Source organism: Geotrypetes seraphini, chromosome 8 (genome assembly GCF_902459505.1).
Source record: "Geotrypetes seraphini chromosome 8, aGeoSer1.1, whole genome shotgun sequence".
In the NCBI taxonomy this organism is placed as follows: domain Eukaryota; kingdom Metazoa; phylum Chordata; class Amphibia; order Gymnophiona; family Dermophiidae; genus Geotrypetes; species Geotrypetes seraphini.
Genome location: NC_047091.1, coordinates 176,612,761 through 176,638,134, shown reverse-complemented (window position 1 = coordinate 176,638,134; position 25,374 = coordinate 176,612,761). Strand labels below are relative to the sequence as shown.

The following is a 25,374-nucleotide window of genomic DNA, read 5'->3' as shown; positions in this document are numbered from 1 at the left end:
CTGTTACGATAAGTAACTGTGCTATCAAGTCCCCAGCTTTGGTTCTTGGGAGAAGTTCTCTCCATAGGGACCACTTACTCACAGAATAATTATGGGGTTATGGTTTATGGAAATAGAGAATGACATGGGGAAAAAATTTGTCCCTGTCCCCGATTGGGTTTCTTCAACTGCTGAGCAGCACCGAGCAGGAGCACGCCTTGGCTCTCCTGCTCCGGCGCTGAGCGGCTTCTTGATTGGCTCTCGAGAATTCTCGCTAGAATTCGCGGGAGCCTGTCAAGAAGCCACTCAGTGCTGGAGCAAGAGAGCCAAGGTGCGTTCTTGCTCAGTGTTGCTAAGCAGCTGAAGAAATCCAATCTTGCGGCAGCCACTACCGACCATAAAAATTGTCGTGGAATATACAGGCAGATATTTGACACAACATAGCTCTTTAACAGAAAGCACAATAGAGCTCATATTTTAGGAACTGGAAGAGATTAGGGCCCGTTACTGCCCCATAAACATTTAGGCATACTGTGCTTTTCTTTTATGAGATAAATTTTAAGATTGTTGAAAAAAAGTATGCATATTTTTAGCAATATTTAATGTCATGTTATATGACTGTACATCCTCCAATCTCTCTCTTTCTTGCACCATTTGAAAGAGCAGTTTTTTGGCTACAAAATTCAGAGCCACATTTTTGACCCCCACTATTCCTAATAGCTTAAAATAGACCTGAAATTATACCAAGATTTCAACCTGTGTTTAATGTTAAAATATGTTGGAGATGTAGATAGGCACTGGAAATTTTGACTTTCTAATAACTATAAATTTTTATTAGGATGAAAAATTTAATGTGATCAAAGAGAATAGTATGGTGAGGAAAAAGTAACAATTTCAAAGAAAAATCATGCTTCACAATCACTTCAAATGCTACTCATGTAGCTAGCCTGAGTACAATGCCTTACATTTTTTGTGTCAATATTGGACAATATGGTTTGTGATTAGCTATATTGCCTTCCTGTTGAAGTTGTCATTGGAGTTTCAAGAACCATAAAAATATGTTCTTCTAAAACCCACACAGTATCTTTTTTTAATGGGCCAACGAAAGGATCGAGCAGGGCCTTGTGGATGCAAAAAGTTAATTAAGGCATTATTGTGTTTGAGGAGACGTCAGAGATTTTCAAACCACCAGTAATTGTCATAACATGCATACATGGCCAGGCTGCAGGTTGACAAGTTGAATAAATGAAGTAGGATTATTAGCTTTAGTGACATCAGCAATGAAAAATGTTTCATCTCCTGATACTCTGCTGACACGAATTTTGTTTTCATCAATTGGCTTAAACTGGTGATTTTCCTGAGTTTCAGTTACTAAATAGGTCTTAATTTCTCAATGTCCTCCTTTGAGATGAATAAGAATTTGACCCTAGTAATATTTTCTTCACAAAAGCTAAACAAATCATTTGGCGTCAAGATCTGATTTTCCAGAGGCAGTCATTTTTTATAGTTCCCCCAATACCATCATATTCTGTATCTCAAAAACTAGAGCTGATAGGAGAAAACTGGTGCCCTTTTTGGAATCAGCAGGTAAAATATACTCAGAAACAGGTCTAACATTCGAGGCACCAAAATGAGTGTTGGCCAGTGTAATCGATTCTAGAAAGGACCAATGCATGAAAGAGTCTAAGATGAAACTAATTGATGTAATTTGTCCCAACCAATAAAACCCTTTCGGTGGTTAAACTCACTTGTCCTCTGTCTTAGGTAGGCTCTGAGAAATTGAATTAAAAATTAAAAAAAAAATTCTTAATTTTCTATTATGTTTTTATCAATACTTTTAAAATTTCTTACCCTCCGTTTGTATTTTCCTTTTATGTATCCTTTACTGTACTTATTGTAGTTCTCCCTACTTCCCTTATGTATTGGTACGTCATGTCTGTCTGTGTTGGTTTTAGTTAATAATTAAGACCCTGTTTTAATTGTAAATCGCTTTGAATTAATGATATTGCGATACATCAAAATTTTAATAAAACTTGAAACTTTACGTGCTTGTGAGACCTGAATGTCAAAGCATAGAATTAGATAACTCTCAAATAGTGGAAAGTAGTAACAAGAAGTAAATCTGTTTCAAACAGATAGATTTTATGTGTCGGGGAAGACGGTAGTCCTCTGATCTAACAAACAGTCATTTTTGAGGGGTTAAGAATCATTCCGTGAGCTTTAAGATAATCTGATATCACAGTTGAACAACGCTTTAAGGGTGTTAGTCAAACCTGGAAAAATCAGCAGAATATCATCTGCATAAATAAATGCCATGATTATATTCCTGAATCAGGGTTGCAAGCAGATTTAGAAATAAGTTGAACAATAGGGGGAATACAATAGACACGTGGAATGCCACAATCCAAAATAACAATGAAGAGGATGAAGTTAATGAAGAAGAAACTACTACTATTTATTATTTCTATAGCGCTGATAGGCGTACACAGCGCTGTACATTCCAACACACAATAGACAGTCCCTGCTCAGAAGAGCTTATAATCTTAAACTTTGTTTGTAATCGGTGGATTTGAGTGGCGCCAGGATGGATTTAAAAAAAATTTCTGATCAAACACAATCAACTGCATTGGGAAAACTTCAATTCGCATAGTTTTAGCAACTTTTAAGTTTTTCTAGACAACCCTACTTTCCCTCCCATGCACACAAACAACAGTCTCTTCTGTGAGTGTGAATGTTCTGAATGTAATCTGTAGTACTGTACAGCAAACGGGTGGCATTGCCTTTTATGTACTCATATTCCTCCTTTCTCAGGGCACTGAAGGAGCCAAAGGAACTTAACTTCATTTTTGGAGTTAATATTGAGCAACGGGAGCTGGATGGTATGTTTGTGTATAACTGCAGCCGGCTGATTAAGATGTATGAGAAGGTGGGACCGCAGTTGGAAGGTGGCATGTGAGTTAGATTTTACATATCTTTAAAACAAACAAAATTGAGGATTGTATCAGTATTTCATGCAATGTATTTAGAGAACTGGATCAAGTGTAGAAACATACGAGATGTTGGTAGAAAAGGTCAATTATGTCCACCCAGTCTGCCTTATTTGTGTCATTAAGTTTGTTTAGATCTGTGATCTTTTTATGGTTTTTCCTGTATTTCCCATGAATGCTTTGAATTCTGCAAATCTTTTTGACTTATAGGTGTCTGCCGCTTTGAGTGGATATAGTCTCTCATTCCTTTCCAGCTTCCTTCTGTTTAGTTTCATGTGACTTTTTTTTTTAAATGAAAAATTTGATCTACTGCCATTCAGCTACTATCATGGCAGTTTACCAGTTTTTCTAGAGGTTCCAGATTTGTTCATTTATCAAGGCACCCTTTCTTTTCAGCATCAGTTTTTTCCCATTTACATGTTAAATTTTAGAAACATTCTGTTCTTTATCATCCCTCCAGACTGGCACAGAATGGATGGGTTTGCGCTCCTCTTCCAGCAGGTAGAGACTGAGAACACATTAACTTTTAGCAGTAGTACAAGTGGGCTGTGCAGTCCCATCTACAATCAGTCTGTTCTCAGTCTCCAGCAGGTGGAGGTGGTAAGCCTGTGCAGTCTTTCTGTTGTTTAGTTTAGGGCCTGCTGGATTTGATTAGTGACTACCTTGTCTCTGTTTGTGGTTGCCGGATAGAGCTTGGGGGATCCTTTTGGGGGGCAGTCTGTCCAACCTCAGGGGTGTCTTACTCGACTGATCATGTCCCTCCCCCAAATTTTGTTTTAGAGGTGCCTCAGCTGTAAGCCTTGCCACAGTTCATGCAAGGCCTAATAGCTTTGAGAGCCCGTGGGGTCTGCTGATTTGTTAAGTAAAATTATATTAAAAAAAAAAAAAGAGAGAGCTTTAAATTAGCTTTAATTGACTTCAATTGTTAACTGTCGATTTTTCCTTTCCCTTTTAGCGGTTCACAATGAGCACTTTAAAGAAGCAGAAAAAGTGCTCATTCTGTTCTCAACATGTGGTAGATGCAGCTAGCGTGTGCACGAAGTGCTCCAGTTGTTGTGAGGGGGATTCCTTGTCAGCTTCGGGTACCGGCGAGCAGGGTTCTCCTTCGTGCGTGCACTGCTCGTTGGCTGTAGGCAGTGGGGAAGCCCGGGCTTCCCCTACTGCCCACAAAGGGATTTCCCTAGCCACTGACAGTTGGGGAAATAAGGTTTCCCTTACCACCGATAGTGCTGGGGATTCCCTTACTACTACAGCAGCTGCTGCTTGCAGTTCTGCTTTAGTGGCTATTCAGGCCTCTTTGCCGCTACAGGCTTCAGGGGAGATTTTTTTCAGCGGGCTTTTCCTTGGTTTTGGCGGGAAGCTCTGCCGTTTTGCCTATGGCCTCAGGTGACCTCTCCTGTTTTAGAGAGGCAGGAACAGGTCCTAAATGTTTCTCCTGCTAATGCATTGAGTTCTTTTTTGCTGCCAGGGGATTTTGCCCTTGACAAGGCTTACTTGCAGGCGTCTGGGGGTCCTGCTTCTTCTCTGGGGGGTCTCTGTTTTTTTTTTTGGGGGGGTGAGGGGCTTTGCCTTCGACTTCTGCTTCTGTTCAGCCCTCCTGGGCATCTGCTCCTGTCCTGTCTCCCCCGGCTGCATCCAAGCGGCTGCGGGTTTCTTGGGATGAGGATTTTTTTATTTGCGGGCACAGTTTCACTTGATGAGCACTTGGACCTTTTGATTGATCCACAAGATCATCCCTGGGGGGATGGGGCGGATGATTCGGACGATTGTTTTTCTGAGACATTGGTGGGCGAGGATGCTTCAGTTATGTGCATTTTTCACCAGGAAGAGCTGCAGGAGCTTATTCTTCAGGTTTCTTTGGTTTTTGTGCTTTGAGGAGGAAGCTAAGAGCAACATGCTGTTCTTTTATTTGAATTTTTTTTTTTTACTGTCGACTACCCAAGATGTTAACCAAAAGGGATTTTAGTCTTGGTTGGATCTGATTGAATAGCCAACTCTCTCCTCATTTTATGATATTGGCTCTTCAATTAGTAAAATAACACATTCTGTGTCGAAAGGATTGTATGTAACAGAATTCATACAACTTAAGTGCTGGCATGCCATTCTCTATATGTTATTTCCAACATCTTCAAGGAGTGTAGAGAGAGCAGACCACATAAATAGTAGGCAATTTATTAAACAAATATGGATAACCGGTGCCCGTTGTGGCTACCTTTCACCTTTTATGAGACTGCATCAGGACAGATGACCAGAAGGAATGTTTGAATAGCAGTTCTCGAACTAACAGTGATGGCAAATAGCCTCAAAAGTATCGGCAGTACTCTACACAACTTATCTAAAACATTCTCCTGATACAATCTTATAAATTGTCTACTGATTTTATATTCTGGTATACCTAAAGAGTCACAGTCAGCCAAGTGGAAAATAAGGTTTAACCCCCCCCCCCTAAAATCTTTCCATCACTTAGCCCATAATTTACCTTCGAACTCTCCCTCCTAGAACTGCATCATGCTTGTATGCATTGTCTTTTGTCTGCTTCAACAACTTGTTAATATGACATTTTCCAGGTAATTCTGAAACCTTAAGGCAGGTCCCTTTAACTTCCACTCTTTCATGAGGGATTGCAAATCAATTGTAACGACTGAAAATGACTATTGGGGAGCCCATACTCTTTGTAGTACCTTGAATGAATGCTTTTCCATCCTATTGCATAAAACAATATTAAACTTCTGACTGCAACCTGTTTAGTATAATAGGAATCAAATTAAAGGACCAAAAGGTTTTTCTGTTTAAATTTTCTGATATTGGAATTAGGAAAATCACACTGCAAAGTACTTTACTCAAAATGGAGGTATCCACAAATAAATGTTAATAGTTTCTGAAGGCTAAGTAAAACCTGTATAAATACTGACATGTATTTCTTCTCTCAGGGCATGTGGTGGAGTGGTTGGTGTGGTCGATGTTCCCTATCTGGTTCTAGAACCCACACACAATAAGCAGGACTTTGCGGATGCCAAGGAATATCGCCACTTGTTGAAGGCAATGGGTGAACACTTGGCACAGTATTGGAAGGATGTGGGCATTGGTAAAGACCTTTTGAGTCCTGGGTATCTGAAAAAGAGGGCTAACACATTGGGGCTGGCATACTGAGGACAGTGGACTTAATGGAGGTTTTGTAAACCTTGTTTCTTTAGCGTCCCTCCAGACCGGCTCAGATGGATGGGCTTATGCTCCTCTACCAGGAGGTAGTAGGAGAAGTAGGCTGTGAAGTCCTGTCAAGATCAGTCAGTTATCAGTTTCCAGCAGGTGGAGGTGGTAAGCCTGTGTAGTCCTGTTCAGGCCTTTAGTTAGGAGAAACCTTTACTTGAGGGGATAGGCAGTGGCCTTTAATGGCCCTTTCGTGCACAGACAGAGGTAGGGGCCTGCGGGGATCCCTTTTTTACATTGGGGGTGCTACACTCAGGTGGCCAAGTCCCCTCCCCCATTCTCTCCGCCCCCTTCATTTTTGTTTAGCCTCGCTGGCCGGCTGGGGTTCCCCGGCAGCCACAAAGGGAGAGAGAGTTGGCCGGTGGTGGGGATGCCTGGGATTCCCTTGCCGCCATGTGTACTGGATTCCCTGTCAGACGTGTCGGCTGGCAGTGAGGAGGAGAACCAGGGTTCCCGTTCCGCCGTGAGCACTGGGGATTACCCTGCCATCGCATCGGGGCTTTCTGGGGATTCCCTTAACCATGACTTTGTGTTCTCAGGCCGCCTCTTTATTTAAAATCTCAGGGAACTTTTTTGGTTCTTTTTTCTTTGGCGGGAAACTCCACCATCTTGGCTGAGCCTTCTGCTGAGCTCCTGCTTAGTTTGAAGAGACAGGAACAGGTCGTGCAGGCCTCTTTCTTGGTGGTGGAGCGTGACTCTATTCCAGCTGTGGGGTTCTCCCATGTTTTTGTGCTTGCAACATACAAGGCTTATTGCACACACATGGCTGGCATCTCTGTGCTGTTTCCGGTGGTCTCAGGTTCCTCAGGGGTAACTGTTCCCTCAGGACCTGTGGTTTCATTTCCCCTTCCCCGTTATGTAAGTGACCATGTTTCTATTGGGAGGACAAAATCTTTTTGGCAGACGATATTTCCTTTAATGAAGACTTGGGGGAGGGGATGCGATCCAGATGACACAGGTGGCTAGGGGGTCGGATCTGCCCACTGGTGAAGATGCTTCAGTAGTGCATATTTTTTACCGAGAAGAGCTGCAGGAACTCAAGTTTCCCCTGTTAAGGAAGCCCCTCGGGTGATTGACCCCCTTCTCAGGGGGATCTGGGTGGCCTCGCACTCTTTTCCCATGCATCAGGATATGCGTGCTATTATGTATGCACAATGGAAGGTCCCAGGGGTGCATTTTCGACTGACTCATTCTATGACCCATTTGTACCCTATTCTTGATGCTGATATGGACCCCTTGCGTCCACTGGTGGTAGATGTGGTAGTTTCAGCTACTTCTAAATGGCATATGGTGTCGGTGGAAGGGGGTTCAGCCTTCAGGGACTCCCAGGACCAGCGGATTAAATCTTTTCTTAAGCAAAGTTTTGATGTGGCAGTCCTGGAGGTTTAAGCAGCCATATGTGTTGGTTTGGTGGCCATTGTCTGCTTCCGCTGGGCTGAACCTGTGTTGGATAGGGAGTGGATTAGGAGCTAGCAAAGATTTAGTTAGGATCTTCTTATCTGTCGGACGCCACGTATTTAATTTTTTAATTTAATTTAATTCTTATATACCGCTAATAACCGTGAGGTTTCTAAGTGGTTTACAAAAATGATGCATTAAAGATACAATAAATAAAAACTAAATAAATAAGATAGGTACTTGGAAATACCCTAACTGTCCCAAAGGCTCACAATCTAACTAAAGTACCTGAAGAAACAGTATGAAAAATAAAAAGACAGAGGTAGAGATACAGATAGAAATGAAATATTCCAACAAGTAATGAATAAATAATTTAAAGACAGAATTAAAATAATAATTAAAGTAAACAAAATAGAGATAAAAATAAGCATAGAGAGAAACAGAAACTCCAAAAAAGCATCAAGATCTTGTAATTATTATGATCATTTAACACCAGATCTTAAATGCCTTTCCGGAATACATCATATCCCTATCCCTCTCCATACCCACCTCCATCTCCACCCTAATTCACTTCAACCACCATTCCCATTCTATTATTTAACTGCCGTCAACCCCAGTTCCGATGGCTATCATCTGGGTCCCGAGTTTCCTCCAAGAACAGGCGACATCTCTGGCAAGGTAATCTCCACCGCTGCCGCACATGATGCGAGATCCTCAGAGGTAGATTCTTCGGAATGGGGGAGGAGTGAAGATAGTGTCGGGTGCCCTGCTGGAACGGGCTCCCGATCTGGCCACTAGTGAAACTGGCAGTTGGTGCCGAGCACCGTCAGCACTGCTCCTCCTGTAGTTCTGTATGATTTGTTACGAGCTTTGGCTAAGTCTGTGGCCTTAAGGGTGGCTACTAGATTAACTTTGTGACTCCGTGGTTGGTCATTGGACTCTGCTTCGAAGTCTAAGCTCAGTAGATTTCCTTTTAAGGGTTCCTTTTTCTTTGGGTAGGAACTGGAGGAAGAGCATCACCGACAAGAGACTTGACATTCACTCTAAAATCCCTCCCCCCCATGCCCTACTTTCAAACAAACCACATTGGACAAGCAAACCATCAGACTCCCCTATTCACACTATTCCATACACTCAAAAAAACAAAAAAACAATAACATAAGGATCCCTTTCTCATAGCCTTGCTCTCCTCTAGATCTTCCTTCTCAGTAAAAGAGAGAGAAGAAACAACCCATTAGGCAATATAACTGAGAACCCCCCTCCCCCAGTCACAAAGTCTCGAGGTACTGGTGTGACAGACCGATGGGAAATCCTCGACCTGGTGTTGATCACTTTGCACCATTTGGAAGGGACATTTGCCGATGCCTCAGGTGATCGTGGAGCCCTCCAAGCCTCAGTATTAGAATGCACTCACTCTGAGCATCCAGAAATAGTTATTAATAATCCAAAGGGAAATAGCCACCGATACTGATAATTTGGTACTTGCAAATAGCGAGTCACACAAGCCATCTTTTCTCTTTTGCAAAGTAGATTTTGCCAAATCCTGAAAAATAAAAATCTTACAGTTCTCCCACACCAGCTCAGATTGCGCACAGGCTTTCTTTAGAACAGCTTCTTTAACGTGAAAGTCATGAAAGCAGGCTATGTTGTCTCTGGGGCTTGAGGCTGCATGAGGGCCCAAACTCCAATGTACTCTAGCCAACTTAATTCCTGTCAAAGGATCACCAGCCGCAGGGGATTTACCCAAGGACAATAAGAACTGGCTAATCTTGGTAATTACTTGAACAAAGTCCAGACTTGTCAGACTCAGGGATTCCCTTAAACCACAAATTATTTTGGCGGGATCTATTTTTAAGATCCTCAGTAGCGTTCATTATCAGAGTGTAGTCCTTTTGATGTTGAGAAAGAGTAGCCAGACTTGCTCATCTCTTCTGCAAATCTCTCAAAGCTGCCTAGACATCCATGCACCCCCTTTCATTTCAGATTTTAGGGCATGGAACTAGCGGGTAAAATCCTTTCTAGTGACCTCATAACTTGTGGGCCAAATCGTCATCCTCTTCAGAGTTGGGTTGTCCCAACACCATTTTGTCAGGTAGGCTGCTCGACTTCTCTCCCAACATCTGCTTGTCACTCAATATTTCAGCAACAAATTTGAATTTCTTGAGACACCCAACGACTTTCTGTCAAGAAGTCAAAATAGTTCAAGAGGAGCAAAAAGGAGCAGGGAGAATGGGTTTTAAATGCAAAAATAACAGTGTTATTGATGGAGCTCACAAATCATGCGTCCATACACCTGCAGTGGTTTCACTTCTTCTGACACTGAGTCTGTTTTTGTATATTTCGGTTTACTGGGGGAGTATTACTTTCCAAGAAGAGCAGCAGTATCTGGTTTGGCTGATTTAGCTGGTGAACTGTGGTTTTCAGTGTTGGTTACCTGTTCTATTTTCCCTCCAACAGTTGACAGTTTAAAAAAGTCTCTAGTTCTTAGTTTGGTAGTTCCTGCTTGGCTATTCATAGATTGATCTCGAGGGGACTGCACAGCCTACTTATACTTCTGCTACAGTTCAATTTGTTCTCAGTCTCCACCTGCTGGCAGAGGAGCGTAAACCTATCTGTACCAGTCTGAAGGGACTAAAAGAAAGAAAATTAGCAGGTAAGATCTAATTTCTCCTTGGTAGGGAAGATATGGGTATAGATATGTGAAAAGAAGCTTTTGGAACTGAGGCATGAAATCAAGACAGATGAGAAACTACAGGAAAATAAAATATGTAAATATAAGACCTAGACAGATTACTATTTAATGTCTGTAGTGCTGATAGTAACCATATGAGAAAATCTGTAGCTAGAAAAAGGCTATTGTGAGAATTTTGGTAACCTGGGGCCCTGTGTTGGTGGTGACAGGAAAGGTAGAACAAAGCATTGGCATTAATAGTAGCATGAGAGCAGGCTGGCTATTATCAATAATACATCACATGTCTAAGGTGTTCCCTTGTTTTTCTGTATTGTTACAGCCCAGAAAGGTATAATCAAGTTTTGGGATGAATTTGGATATTTATCAGCAAACTGGAACCAGCCTCCATCCAATGAATTGCGTTACAAACGCAGAAGAGCTATGGAAATCCCTACAACAATTCAATGTGGTAAGCCACTTTGCCCCTGTTCTGTACTTCCATGTCACTATGTAATCTGTCTTTTTAAAACTATATTCTTTTGTTTTCCCCTTGTTCTTTTATTTATTTATTTTTAAATTCTTTATTCATTTTCAAATCTTGCAACAAGTGTACAATATTCAATCAATTAATTCGTACAAAATCACTTGACATTCTTAACAATTATTATTAAAAGCATATAAAAGAGACCCCACCCACACCCAGCCCATTCATCAGGAATAAACCCATTAAAATACAAGACATACCTCCCCAATCCCACACTAAAAATATTCCTATGTAATAAAAAGGTGTCCAAGGTGTCTAATCATTAGAATATGCAATCAATGGCCCCCAAATCTTTTTAAAACTATTGTAATTACCTTGCTGTATAGCAAGCATTCTCTCCATTCTATAAATATGACACACTGAATTCCACCAAAAGGTATAATTAAGTTTAATATAATCTTTCCAATTTCCAATAATATGTTGAATGGCAACCCCTGTCAATATAAGCAAAATTAGTATTTAAAAGTTTAATTTTAGTCCCAGAGGCCGATTGTTTTTCCTCTCCACAGGGAAAGGGGTCTCGGTAGACTTTTTTTCTGTGATGACTTCTGTTTTTACTGTACTGTATATTAAAAGAGCTCTGGTTTTCATGAGTCTGTGGATACTTTTTTTTCTTTCTTTGCCTTAGATGAATTATATTATGTGATCTCTTGTTTCTTTGTCAACCTCTCCAGACCGGTACAGTTTTCACTGATGGCTAATAGCTCACCATTACCAGCAGGTGGAGACTAAGACCAAACCAAACTTTTGGTTATAGTACTTAATAGCTGTACCTCCCTCTATCTAACAGTCTTCTCTCTGTCTCCAAGCAGGTGGTAGGTGAGCTATGCCAATCTCCCCTTGTTAGAGCTGTTGGAATTTGTTTAGGGCTTCTTGTCCCTGTTCTGGTGCTGGACTGAGCTTGGAGGGGCCCTGTTTGAGGGTCTGTCCGATCTCAGGGGGGTGTCACACTCAACGGGTCTCGTGTTGAGGTCCCCCCCTCCCCCCTTCCTCCACCTCCCTAAAATTTTGTAGAGGTGCCTCAGCTGTAAGCCTTTCCACCGATACAGGCAAGGCATATAGCTTTGAGAGCCAGTGGAGTCTGTTCTGAAAAAAAAAATAAAAAAACCCAACAAAACCCTGAGGCAGTGCCGGTCTAAAGGGAGCCTTCCCTTGTCTATTATTGCTTTTTTTTTTTTCCCCCCCACTAACCGGAGCTTTGTATTCTAGCTAGGTCGCATATTGCGCAATGAGCACATTCACTGTCAGAAAGGGGAAACGTCCTCGGCATCGGGTGCCGGCGTCCAGGCTTCCCCTTTATGAGTTCTTTACTCACTGGCAGCTGACAGCAGGGAATTCTGGGCTTCACCTGCCGCCCATGCAGGTATTTCACCAGCCACTGATGGTCAGGGTAAAAAGGATTCCCTTACTGCCAATGTTGCTGGGGATTCCCTTACCGCTGCTACCAGCTTGCCTGCTTTAGTGGCTGGGATGGTTCAGGCTTCCCAGACACTACAGGCCGCGGAGGTGTCATTTTTAGTGGGATACACTCCGTTTTTGGCAGGAAGCCAGGAGGTTTTCCCTCCGATTTTTCTTTTTGCCTTGTGCAAGGCTTATTTTCAGGTGGCCAGGGGTCCTGCTTCCGTCTCGGGGGATGGGGTGTTTTTCCCTCCATGTCCACTCTGGTTTGGTCCCCCTCAGCTCCAGTTGCGTCCCTGCCTCCTCTGCCCTCGTCCAAGCGGCCATGGGTGGCTTACGACAAGGATTTTGTATCTGAGGAGCAGTTTTCTGTGATTTGAGGACCTGGAATCGACAAGGAGGTACCACGAGTGCTCACTTGCTGGGAAACTTGGATGTTTCGATGCACATGGCCGGTGTGGAATATGTGCAAGCTGACTTTCTTGGTCGCCAGGTCCTGGACCTGGGAGAGTGGACTATCACAGAGAGCATTTTGTCTCTTTGTGCAACATTGAAGCACACCAACATAGACCTGATGGCTTCAGCCACAAACTCGAAAGTCAGGTGCTTCTTCAGTCACAGAACAGAGCCAGGAAATTTAGAAGTAGAAGCATTGGTTCAGCCCTGGCTGACTCAGGGCCTCCTTTAAGTATAATAAGATGACGGCAGATAAAGACCTGAATGGTCCATCCAGTCTGCCCAACCTGATTCAATTCAAATTTTTTAATTTTTTTCTTCTTAGCTATTTCTGGGCAAGAATTCAAAGCTTTACCCGGTACTGTGCTTGGGTTCCAACTGCTGAAATCTCCGTTAAAACCTACTACAGCCCATCTACACCCTCCCAGCCATTGAAGTCTTCCCCAGCCCATCCTCCACCAAACGGCCATATACAGCCACAGACAGTGCAAGTCTGCCCAGTACTGGCCTTAGTTCAATTTTTAATATTATTTTATGATTCTAGATCCTCTGTGTTCATCCCACGCTTTTTTGAACTCAATCACAGTTTTCCTCTCCACCACCTCTCTCAGGAGCGCATTCCAGGCATCCACCACCCTCTCCATAAAATAGAATTTCCTAACATTGCCTTTGAATCTACCACCCCTCAACCTCAAATTATGTCCTCTGGTTTTACCATTTTCCTTTCTCTGGAAAAGATTTTGTTCTACGTTAATACCCTTCAAGTATTTGAATGTCTGAATCATATCTCCCCTGTCTCTCCTTTCCTCTGGGGCACTGTTCTTCAACCGCCGGTCCGTGGACTGGTGCCGGTCCACAGGAAATTTCTGCCGGTCCGTGCAGGGCCAGCAAGATTAAAGTGACCATAGGTCCGTTTTCAGACCTCCTGTCCCGTTGTCCCCACACACAGCTTCGGGACAACGGGACAGGCAATCATTTCCTGTCCCTCCCTCCTTCCTTTCCCCAGGTCCCCTTCTTTTACCGCCCTGCCGCTGCTGCTAAAGCCAACAGGAAGTCTTCTTTCTGACGTCGGAAAGGACGTTCTGGGCCAGCGAATCGCTGCCTGGATGGCCCAGAATGTCCTCTCCGACGTCAGAATTGACGTCGGAAAGAAGACTTCCTGTCGGCTTTAGCAGCAGCAGCAGGGCGGTAAGAGCAGGGGAAAGGAAGGAGGGAGACTTTTTTTTTTTTTTTTTTTTTACGGGGGAGGGAAGGAGGCAGGCAAGCAGGCTGATTTTGGCCAGGGAGGGAGAGAGGTAGGCAGGCTGGCTTCGGGGGTGGGGGTGGGACAAAGTGTGGAAGGCAGTGAGAGGGACATAGGAAGGAGGCTCTGGGGGCACTAAAGACAGGAAGAGGCACTAAGGACATGAGAAGGAGGCACTGGGGGCACTAAAGACAGGAATGGTCACTAAGGACATGAGAAGGAGGCACTGGGGACACTAAAGACAGGAAGGGGCATTAAGGACATGGGAAGGAGGCACTGGGGGCACTAAAGACAGAAAGGGGCACTAAGGATATGGGAAGGAGGCACCGGGGGCACTAAGGACATAGGAAGGAAAGAGGGAGGGAATAGAAAGGGACAATTCTTGGGTTTAGTGCAGAAAGCAAGAAATGAAAGAAAGGATGCACAGACAGAAGGAAACGCAACCAGAGACTCATGAAATCATCAAACAGCAAAGGTAGGAAAAATGATTTTATTTTCAATTTAGTGATCAAAGCATGTCAGTTTTGAGAATTTATATCTGCTGTCTATATTTTGCACTATATTTGTCTATTTTTCTATAGTTACTGAGGTGAACGAGCTCGCGGAGATGGGGCGGAAACGGGGTTTTTAAATTTTAGTCCTAGTAGTTTGCCGGTCCACAAAATAATTCTTTTATTTCTGCCGGTCCACGGGTGTAAAAAGGTTGAAAAACACTGCTCTAGGGTATATATATTCAGGGCTTCCAATCTCTCCTCATACGTTTTCTGGTGCAAGCCTCCTATCATTTTCGTTGCCCTCCTCTGGACCGCCTCAAGTCTTCTTACGTCCTTCGCCAGATAAGGTCTCCAAAACTGAACACAATACTCCAAGTGGGGCCTTACCAATGACCTGTACAGTGGCATCAACACCTTCTTCCTTCTACTGACTACGCCTCTCTTTATACAGCCCAGCATCCTTCTGGCAGCAGCCACTGCCTTGTCACACTGTTTTTTCGCCTTTAGATCTTCGGACACTATCACCCCAAGGTCCCTCTCCCCGTCCATGCATATCAGCTTCTCTCCTCCCAGCATATCCGGTTCCTTCCGATTATTAATCCCCAAATGCATTACTCTGCATTTCTTTGCATTGAATTTTAGTTGCTAGGCATTAGACCATTCCTCTAACTTTTACAGATCCTTTTTCATATTTTCCACTCCCTCTTTGGTGTCTACTCTGTTACAAATCTTGGTATCATCTGCAAAAAGGCACACTTTTCATTCTAACCCTTCAGCAATGTCACTCACAAACATATTGAACAGGATTGACCCCCAGCACCGAACCCTGAGGGACTCCACTACTCACCTTTCCTTCCTTCGAGCAAATTCCATTAACCACCACCCTCTGGCGTCTGTCCGATAGCCAGTTTCTGACCCAGTTCACCACTTTGGGTCCTAACTTCAGCCCTTCAAGTTTGTTCAACAACCTCCTAGGAGGAACTGTATCAAAGGCTTTGTTGAAATCTAAGTAAATTTCATCCTTGTCTCCAGCATTGCGACTCATCTGGGTCGGGTGACCCTAGTGGCAACGGACTGGCCTCACCATTTCTGATATGTGGATCTAGAACATCTTCAGCAAGATGAAAAGCTCAGTCTCCGTCTTCATTGGGACCTGCTCATACAGGAGCCGGTTCCCATGGAGAACCCCCAGCAATTTGGTCTTACAGCATGGCTCTTAAGCGCAGGGCTTTGTTTCAGAGTGGCTATTCTGACGTAGCTGTTGCCACTCTTGAGATTCAAGAAACTACCTACTAGGACGGCTTAAGCCAAGGCTTGGCAGGCTTTCCAGCAGTAGTGTGACAGGGACCAGGTGAAATCTTTGAGGGCTCCTATTCTTGTGGTCTTTGCTTTCTTTCATGCCGGCTTGGCAAAAGGCCTAGCAAAGGCCTCCCTCAAGGTGCAGATGGCAGGCCTTTCATGTTTTATGGCACACAGCAGTTCTAGTTTGCTTACGTCTCGTCCAGATGTGGCCAGATTTCTCAGCGGAGCGTTTTGTTTGTGACCTCCCCTGCAACAGCTTTTCTCTATGTGGACTCTTAATATTGTGCTGAGAGGACTTGGGGAAGCCCCTTTTGGCTCAAGGATGCATATTTTCTGGACCTTACTGTCAAGACAGTTTTTACTCATGGCAGCAAGGTGTATTTTGGAGCTGCAGAGAGAGAGCCCTTCCTCTGGTTCATGGAGGTGGGAGGTTTTCCTCTGCTCAGTTCCCTCCTTTCTTCTGATTTTCATGTCACTCAGGAAGTTCAGCTTCCTGTTTTTACTCCACAAGGTCGGAGCGGTAAGATTGAATTTCGTTGAAACTGGATGTGCACAGATGTCTTGCTCCACTACTTAGAGAGGACTAATGATTTTCATCTTTCTGACCATTTCTTTGTCCTGACTAGCTAGTCCAGATGTGGTAGGCCAGCGACCGAGGCTTATATTGCAAGATGGATTTGCATGGCCATTTTGTTGGCTTATATTGTTTATTTATTTATTCAATATTCTATACCGTTCTCCCAAGAGAGCTCAGAACAGTTTACATGAATTGGCTAAATTTTGTAAGGAGGAATAAATGAGTTTTATTTTATAGACATGTAAACATACACATCCGGGGGGGGGGGGGAGGGGGAGGAAATGGAATGGGAACTAGATTTAAGGATTTCATGAATAGTTTTATTAAGGTTTTTATCAGGTGAGAGAGTGGGGATTATATAATTGTACGTTGAAATCTGTAAGTTCCATTGTGCTTGTTTTTTTTTTTTTTAAATTCTTTATTCATTTTTAAACTTTCATCAAGTGTACAGAATTCATAATAAACACTATTAATTAGAGCACTTGAACATCTTATCATTGTATCTTATAAATATAAATGCAACCCTCCCTCCACCCTCCCTCTAAGCCCATTATTCATTATAAGATCATAAACCCTCCCATTAAACCCTTCCCCTCTTTCAACACTAAGTGGTGTATAATTAATAGAAAAATGGCATTTAATCATGACAAAAAGATGTTAATGGCTCCCATATTTTTATAAAACTTTTATACTTTCCATTCTGTACCACCAGTGATCTTTCCATTTTATATAAGTGACACAACGAATTCCACCAGAAATTAAAATTAAGTCTACTGTGATCTTTCCAGTTATTAGTAATATGTTGGATGGCAACTCCTGTCATGATCAATAAAAGTTTATTGTTACTCGATGATATCTGACTCTTTTTTCTCATGGACATTCCAAAAATCACAGTATCATAAGATAACGCTACATGATTTTCCAATAAACAATTTATTTGATCCCAGATTGAATTCCAAAAGGCTAAGATATGGGGACAATAATACAAAAGATGATCCAAAGTCCCTACATCCAGATTACAATGCCAGCATCTATTAGACAAGGAACTATTTAATTTTTGTAATCTAACTGGGGTCCAAAAAGCTCTATGTAACAGAAAAAACCAAGTTTGCCTCATAGACGCTGACATTGTACATCTTATTCTCCAAGACCAAATTTGTGACCATTGAGATGCTGAAATCTGATGCTTAATCTCAATGCTCCCTAAGACCATTTTTAGGCTTTTTTTTTTAACCAAATCACTAATAGTTTTATACTACTGCGCGGCCTTGTGACCCAGAAAGTCCGCCTGAAAACATTAAAATTTCATACTGTACTGAATATTAAGAGTTTTCCATTCAGGGAACCCTGCCTGAATGGCCTGCTTCAACTGCAACCAACGAAAACATTGTGATTTATGAAGCCCAAATTTATGTTGCAATTGTGTAAAATCAAGCAGTTTACCATTAAAAATAACATCATTTAAAGTTCGAATTCCTACAATTATCCAATGCTTCCAGATGACCTTGAATCTGCCAATTTGAATCTTGGAGTTTAGCCATGAGGTTTGATTGGTTGATTTGCTAATAGGAATAGCTGTTAAGTTACTGACAAATCATAAGGTTTTCCAAGTATCCATTAAAATTCTATTTTCTTTATATAATCTGGGCATCTTGATACTGAGAACATGAGAAAGATGTAAAGGAAACATGAGTCGCCATTCCAAATATAACCAATCAGGAGTGTACTCAATGAGCTCCAGGAGGACCCAATACATACCTTGACGTAAAATATAGGCCTGATGGTACCTATAAAAATTTGGAAAATTTACCCCACCCTCCTTAATTGGCTTTTGTAAAGATATTAAAGCAATTCTAGGAAAAAAAAAATGGGATGGGGCGTGGCTTGGAGCGCGCACGATATGGCAGCCTAACCGCAGCGCTCCCGTATCCAGGCAACAAACGGAATAAAAATAAAACTTTCACATTGTTTAATCGCTATTAAAAATACATAAAACAACGTCGGAAATGGCAAGTATGAAGCAGGGAAAAGCTGAAAAACCTTCAACATCGGGTATTTCAGCAAAAAGAACAAAAGTAACTCCCCTGTCACCATCGAGTGTGCCGTTCCCGATGGAAACTGAAGAACTCACTGAAAAGTCCGATATTATGACTGAACTTTTCAAAATAAAACTGATGCTGACTGAAAATGCCAATAAAATCTCTGAAGTTAAAGAAGAACTTCTCAACATGAAACAAGAGATCCAAACCGAAAGACTGAGAATGACAGTGATGGAAGAAAAAATGGAGAAATTTGAATCCTTCACACAAGAATATGACAAAGATAAAAAAGAAGTAGCAGCTTTAAAAAATCAATTGGTGGATATGGAAAACCGAGGAAAAAGAAAGAACATCAGAATTTTGGGGCTGGCTGAAAATATTGAAGGGGGAGATCCTGTACAATTCCTGGAAAATCTTTTACCTAAACTGCTTCAGCTCAATTCAAAATGGCCGTTAGAAATTGAAAGAGCCCACAGAATCCCCACAAGAAAGTCAGTAAACCAGGCTGCTCCAAGACCTTTGATATTCAAGGTTTTAAGGTATCAACAAGCTCAAGAAATATTAAAAATGGCAAAAGCAAATAAAAACTTGAATTATAAAGGATCAAAACTGATTTTAGTTCCGGATTTTGCTAAATATACAGCAAACATAAGAAAACAATTCCTCACATACAGACAGCAGTTGAAAGAAAAAGGATACATATATGGAATATACTATCCATCCACTATGAGAGTATCCAGTGGAAATAAATCCATATATTTTCAAGACCCTGCAAAATTGAAAGAATTTTTGACACAAAAAGAACCTATGTTTACATAAAAAACAGAATAAAAGGAACAATTCAGCTGAAGAAAGAAGAAAGAAGATGGAAAAAAGGGAAAATAAAGAAGATTAAAAAAAAAATTAAGACATAAGAAATGATACTAACTGGAATATAATTTATTGATATAGTGGATGCAATAATATAATATTATTTTATTAAATTAATTATTAATAAAATATTAGCATCCACATTCATTAATATTAGTAGAAAAAAAAAATAAATAAATAAAATAAAAAAAAATTTTTAATTATTAAAATATAAATAAATAAATTATAAAATACATATTTTAATCAAAATAGAGAATTTATTCAATTATATAAGCATATTAACTTATTATGATTAATGAATAATGAAATGATTACAATCAAATTATCATTAAAAATATTGAAAGGAAAAATTGTTATTGTTATATTGAGAATAAGACTTAAAAATGAAATATATTAATATATTATAAAAACAATATTTTAATTCTATGTAAGAAGATTATAATTTTATGAAATATATACAAGAAAATAATTTGATTAATGAAGGGATTAATTAATAAAATAGGTGTCTATTATAAAATTTTTATTTAATTCAATTATTCAGTCATATTAACTTATTATGAAAAATAAGGAATTAAATAATTGATTGGTAAATAATTAATAATATATGAATTTATTATAAAACTTATTTATTGATATAAAATGTATATTTTATTCAATTATTCATTCAAATTAATTCATTATGAAGATGATCTATGAAAATGATTGAAATACGTTATTATTAATATTAATATTTTTATAAAAATGGATATATTTAATTTATATGATGAATAACAGATATATAGAGAATAAGAGCTATATTTGTAATATGTTTATTTATTAAGAGTATTATATTACATGTATGCATGATATTGAATTTAATTTTATGAATCAAATATATATAATTCTCAGTAAATTTATAAAATTTTATAGATTAAATGGATATAATTTTCAATTATATAAAGGTGGAAGTATAAAGAATGTATTGAATTTAGAAATATGTTTTTAAATAATATAATGAATTATTAGTTGCCTGGGGATGGAGTTTTAGGTTTTGCATGACCAATGCGTGTTCCAAATCAGAATATGATAATGGGGGGGAGGGGAGGGAAAATAATGGGTGGGATAGGTGATAAATTTTTATTGAATGTGCTAGGAACTAATCTTGTAAATTATCATAGAATATTGGTTAAAACATAATTATTAATTAGATGGATATAAAAATGTATTCGCTGAATGTCAATGGTTTAAATCATCCTATTAAGAAGAAGAAATTATTATCGTTCCTTAAAAATCAAAATGCGGACATTTACTTCATTCAAGAGACCCATCTTTCGGAAATTGAATCAAAAAAATTATCTGGAGGATGGATTTCTAAATGTTTATTTGCACCGGCTTTAAAGAAAAAAGCTGGAGTGGCTGTTCTAATAAACAAAAAATGTAATGCAGATTTTAAATTAATTAATTATGATCCCTTAGGTAGATGGGTACATATCGAAATGGTTCTGGGAAATACAACCCTGAATTTATTCAATTTATATGCTCCTAATACGAATCAAATGGAGTTTTTTAAACAAATTCAACAATTACTTTTACCACTGGCTACATCTAATTTAATAGTAGCAGGGGATTTCAATGCTGTAATGGATCCGATTTTGGATAAAAAACCAAGTAAAGTTATGAAATCATTAGGTTTAGATAATTTGATACTATCTTGTGATTTAGTAGATATATGGCGAATTCTTCATTTTAATGATCAGGAATTTTCTTTTTGTTCTCAGGTCCATAAATCTTTTTCACGAATTGATTATATATTTGTTTCTAATAATATAGCGCAGCGTGTACTAAAAGCAATAATTGATCCCATTATAATTTCAGATCATGCTGGTGTGTGGATTAATCTTCAAAATTATGATGTTGAAAACTTTGATTCAATATGGAGATTTAATAATGATTTACTAGCGGATTCAAAATTTCTTGAAGATTTTAAAATAAAAATGCAAGAATTCTTTCAATTTAATGAATCAGATACTATTAATGCTGAGATCTTATGGGATGCTTTTAAAGCAACTATGAGAGGAAATATTATTTCATACTCAACATTTATTAATAAACAAAAAAAAAAACAATTTCTTGAGATGGGAAAGCAAATTAAATTATTAGAAAATAAATTAATTGAGAAATGGGAAAATAATACATTACAAGAAATATTAAAATTAAAAGTTAAATATAATGAGATTTCTTCTCAAATTGTGAGGAAAGACATTTTCAATAAACAAGTACAATATTATGGAAATTCAAATAAAGCGGGGAAATTATTAGCAAATTATCTTAAAGTAAAGAAAAGAAAATCTAAGATTATTGCAATCAAAGATACACAAGGTAACACACATACCAATACAAAAGATATTATAACACAATTTCTTGATTTTTATAAAGAATTATACACTTCCAATTCTTATAAAAATAAAGAACAAGATGGATTAACTTTTTTAAATTCATATATTGGACCAAATATTCCAGATCATATAAAAGGAAGTTTAGAAGAACCTATATCTTTAAAAGAGTTAGAAACAGCATTGAAGTCTCTTAGAGTTGGATCCGCTCCAGGTGGAGATGGGTATACTGTTGAATTTTATAAATTTTTCCAAAATATCATATTACCACATCTGTTAAATTTGTATCAATATCAAATAAAGAATGAAGATATTTCTGGTACTATGGCAGAATCGATAATTATAGTCTTACCAAAACCAAACAAAGATCCTACTCTGGTTTCAAATTACAGGCCTATTTCATTATTGAATGTGGATAACAAATTAATGGCTAAAGTATTAGCATTAAGATTGGCAAAAGCTCTTCCTTTCATTATTGATGTACATCAAACAGGATTTATTGCTAAAAGACATTCATCAAATAATACTAGATTAGCATTCCACTCATTAAATTTAGCAAAAAATATAAATGATCCAGCTTTTTTAATATCTTTAGATGCAGAAAAAGCCTTTGATAGAGTGGAATGGAATTTTATATACCAAGCTTTACAATGGTTTGGTATAGGATCCGGTTTTGTTAAAATGATTCAGACATTGTATAGCTCTCCTGGAGCAAGATTATATATTAACAATAATTTATCAAATAGATTTAACTTGCATAGGGGAGTTAGACAAGGATGCCCTCTGTCTCCTTTACTTTTTGATATTGTCCTAGAACCTTTATTAATTGCAATAAATAAAACTAGGGAGATAAAGGGAATATCATTTACCAGTTTTGAATTTAAATTATCTGCATATGCAGATGATATATTATTATATTTAAGAGAACCGGAAACTACTATTCCATGTATACTTAATTTAATAGAAAAATATGGTACTTTTTCTGGATATAAAATTAATTGGAACAAATCTGAAATTCTCCCAATCAATGTTCATTGTACCAAAGGATTATTTGATCCATATTCATTTATTTGGAAAGAGGATGGAATAAAATACTTAGGAATTATGATCAAAAATACAATTGAAGACACAGTCAAAGAGAATGAAAAACTTTTATTGAAAAAAATAACAGAAATGTGTGAGCAATGGAATCCATTACATCTTTCTTGGTGGGGAAGAATTCAAACAATTAAAATGATGATATTGCCTGTGGTTTGTTACCAAATGAGTATGATTCCAATATTTTTTCAGGGGTCATTTTATAAAAAACTTAACAATGTTCTTACAAAATTTGTTTGGTGTGGGAAAAGACCAAGAATCGCTTTAGTATCATTACAAAGACCAATTATGGAAGGGGGGGTAAATTTTCCAAATTTTTATAGGTATCATCAAGCCTATATTTTAAGACAGGGTATGTATTGGATCCTCCCAGATCTTTTAGAAAATGTACCAGATTGGCTGTATTTAGAATGGCGGCTCCTGTTCCCTATATATCCAGAACAGTTAATAACTATAATAATGCCTAAAAGATACAAAGACCACAGAATTTTATTTGACACTTGGAAAACATTGAGATACATCAGTAATCTGACACCAGAACCTATTGCTAAATCTCTAAATCAATCAATATGGATAAACTCCAGGATCAGAATTGGCGGATTTAAAATCGTCTGGAAACAATGGATAAATGCAGGAATACGAACATTGAATGATGTCATATCAGAAGGATCACTGCTTAGTTTTTCACAATTGCAAAATAAATTTGGATTAAATAAAACACAATATTTTAAATGGATGCAATTGAAGCAGGCCATTCAGGTAGGGTTCCCTGAGTGGAAAAATCTAAATAATCAATATAGTTTACAGGTTCTATGTTTCCAGGCGGATTTTTTGGGTCACCAAGCCGCAAAATGGTACAAAATGATATATGGATTTTTAAATAAAAAAAAGAAAACAGGTCTTAGGGACATTTGGAGTATTGAGATTGGTCAGACAATTTCTGAGTCTCAATGGCCACGATTTTGGTCCTGGAGATTAAGATCTACAAGGTCAGCATCTATGAATCAAACATGGTTGTTCTTATTACATAGAGTGTTCTGGACCCCAACGCGCCTGCAAAAAATAGATAGTACTAGATCTAATAGATGCTGGCATTGTAAATTGGAAATAGGGACGTTAGATCATTTAATCTTTTTCTGTCCCTATGTAAACGCATTTTGGAATTCAATTTGGCCCCAAATTAATATGTTACTAGAGAATTATGTAGGACTCTCATATGACACCATATTATTTGGCACTGCAATGAGAACTAAGAGTCCGATCTCAGCAAATAATAACAAGCTATTACTAATACTAACAGGAGTCGCCATGCAACAAATTACTCAAAATTGGAAAGATTATACCAAATTAAATTATACGTTTTGGTGGAATTCTGTCTGTCATATTTATAAAATGGAAAAAATATTAGCGTTACAACAAGGGAATCTTCTTAATTTCAAGAACATTTGGCAACCATTGACAAAATATTCTAGTGATTAGTTTTCTTAGCACAATGATAAAAATTATATATGAATGGGATGGGATTTGATTAAATTATTGGAAACATAGTATATAAAAAGGGAGAGGGAATTATATTTTTATGTGATTGTATAATCTTTATCATAATATATTTTAAATACTATGAATTATTAATGACAATATTTTAGAAATGTAATAATTAATAATAATTTTATGATTCAAATATTGTAAGAATGGAAAATTTATAAATAAAAATTTAAAAAAAAAAAAAAAAAAAGCAATTCTAGGAGTTTTACCAAGCCAAATAAATTTTATAATAATCGAATTCCATTTTTTATAGAAAGACCCCTGAAAAAACACTGGTATCATAACCATTTGATAGCAAACCACAGGCAATATCATCATTTTAACAGTTTGAACTCTCTCCCACCAAGATAAATGTAATGGATTCCAGTGTTCACATAATTCTGTAACCTTTTTAATAAAAGTTTTTCATTCTTCTTTACCGTATCATCCACTGTATTTTTAATCCATATTCCTAAATATTTTAATCCATCTTCCTTCCAAACAAAAGAAAATGAATCAAACATACTTTTTAAACAATGTACATTGAGTGGAAGAATTTCAGATTTATTCCAATTTATTTTGTAACCTGAAAATTTTCCAAACATTTCAATCAACTCTTAACAAGCAAGGAATGGAGGTACCTGGATTTCTCAAATATAGTAAAATATCATCGGCATAAGCAGAAAACTTATATTCCCAATCATTACAAGGAATACCCTGTATCCCCTTTGCCTGTTGAATAGCTAACAACAAGGGTTCCAAAACTATATCAAAAAGCAAATGAGATAGTGGACAACCCTGTCTAACTCCCCTATGCAATTGAAAACGATCCGATAAATTATTATTAATATATAATCTTGCCATAGGGGAGCTATACAAGGTTTGAATCATTTGAATAAATCCCGAACCTATACCAAACCATTCAAATGCCTGATACATGAATTTCCATTCCACTCTATCAAATGCTTTTTCCACATCTAAAGATATGGCAAAAACTGGTTCATTCATGCTTTTAGTTAAATTTAATGTGTGAAAAGCCAATCTAGTGTTACTAGAAGAATGTTCGTAATGAATCCAGTTTGGTGTACATCAATTATGAAAGGGAGAGCCTTAGCCAGCCTCAAAGCCAATATTTTAGCTAATAATTTTCCATCCACATTAATTAAAGATATCGGCCTGTAATTTGAGACCAAAGTAGGATCTTTATTTGGCTTA

At 38.5% G+C, this 25,374-nt stretch overlaps 1 protein-coding gene across 4 annotated transcripts in view; it reads left to right on the top strand.

The window, feature by feature from the left end:
- The window catches only part of MORC2 (MORC family CW-type zinc finger 2), a 248,790-nt gene that overhangs the window by 114,891 nt on the left and 108,525 nt on the right, over window positions 1-25,374 (top strand). For all 4 annotated transcript variants that reach the window (XM_033954118.1, XM_033954117.1, XM_033954120.1 and 1 more), the window contains exons 13-15: window positions 2,791-2,931; window positions 5,897-6,051; window positions 10,583-10,711. In XM_033954118.1, the coding sequence (XP_033810009.1) occupies window positions 2,791-2,931; window positions 5,897-6,051; window positions 10,583-10,711 (425 nt within the window). The remainder of the gene's footprint in view (window positions 1-2,790; window positions 2,932-5,896; window positions 6,052-10,582; window positions 10,712-25,374) is intronic.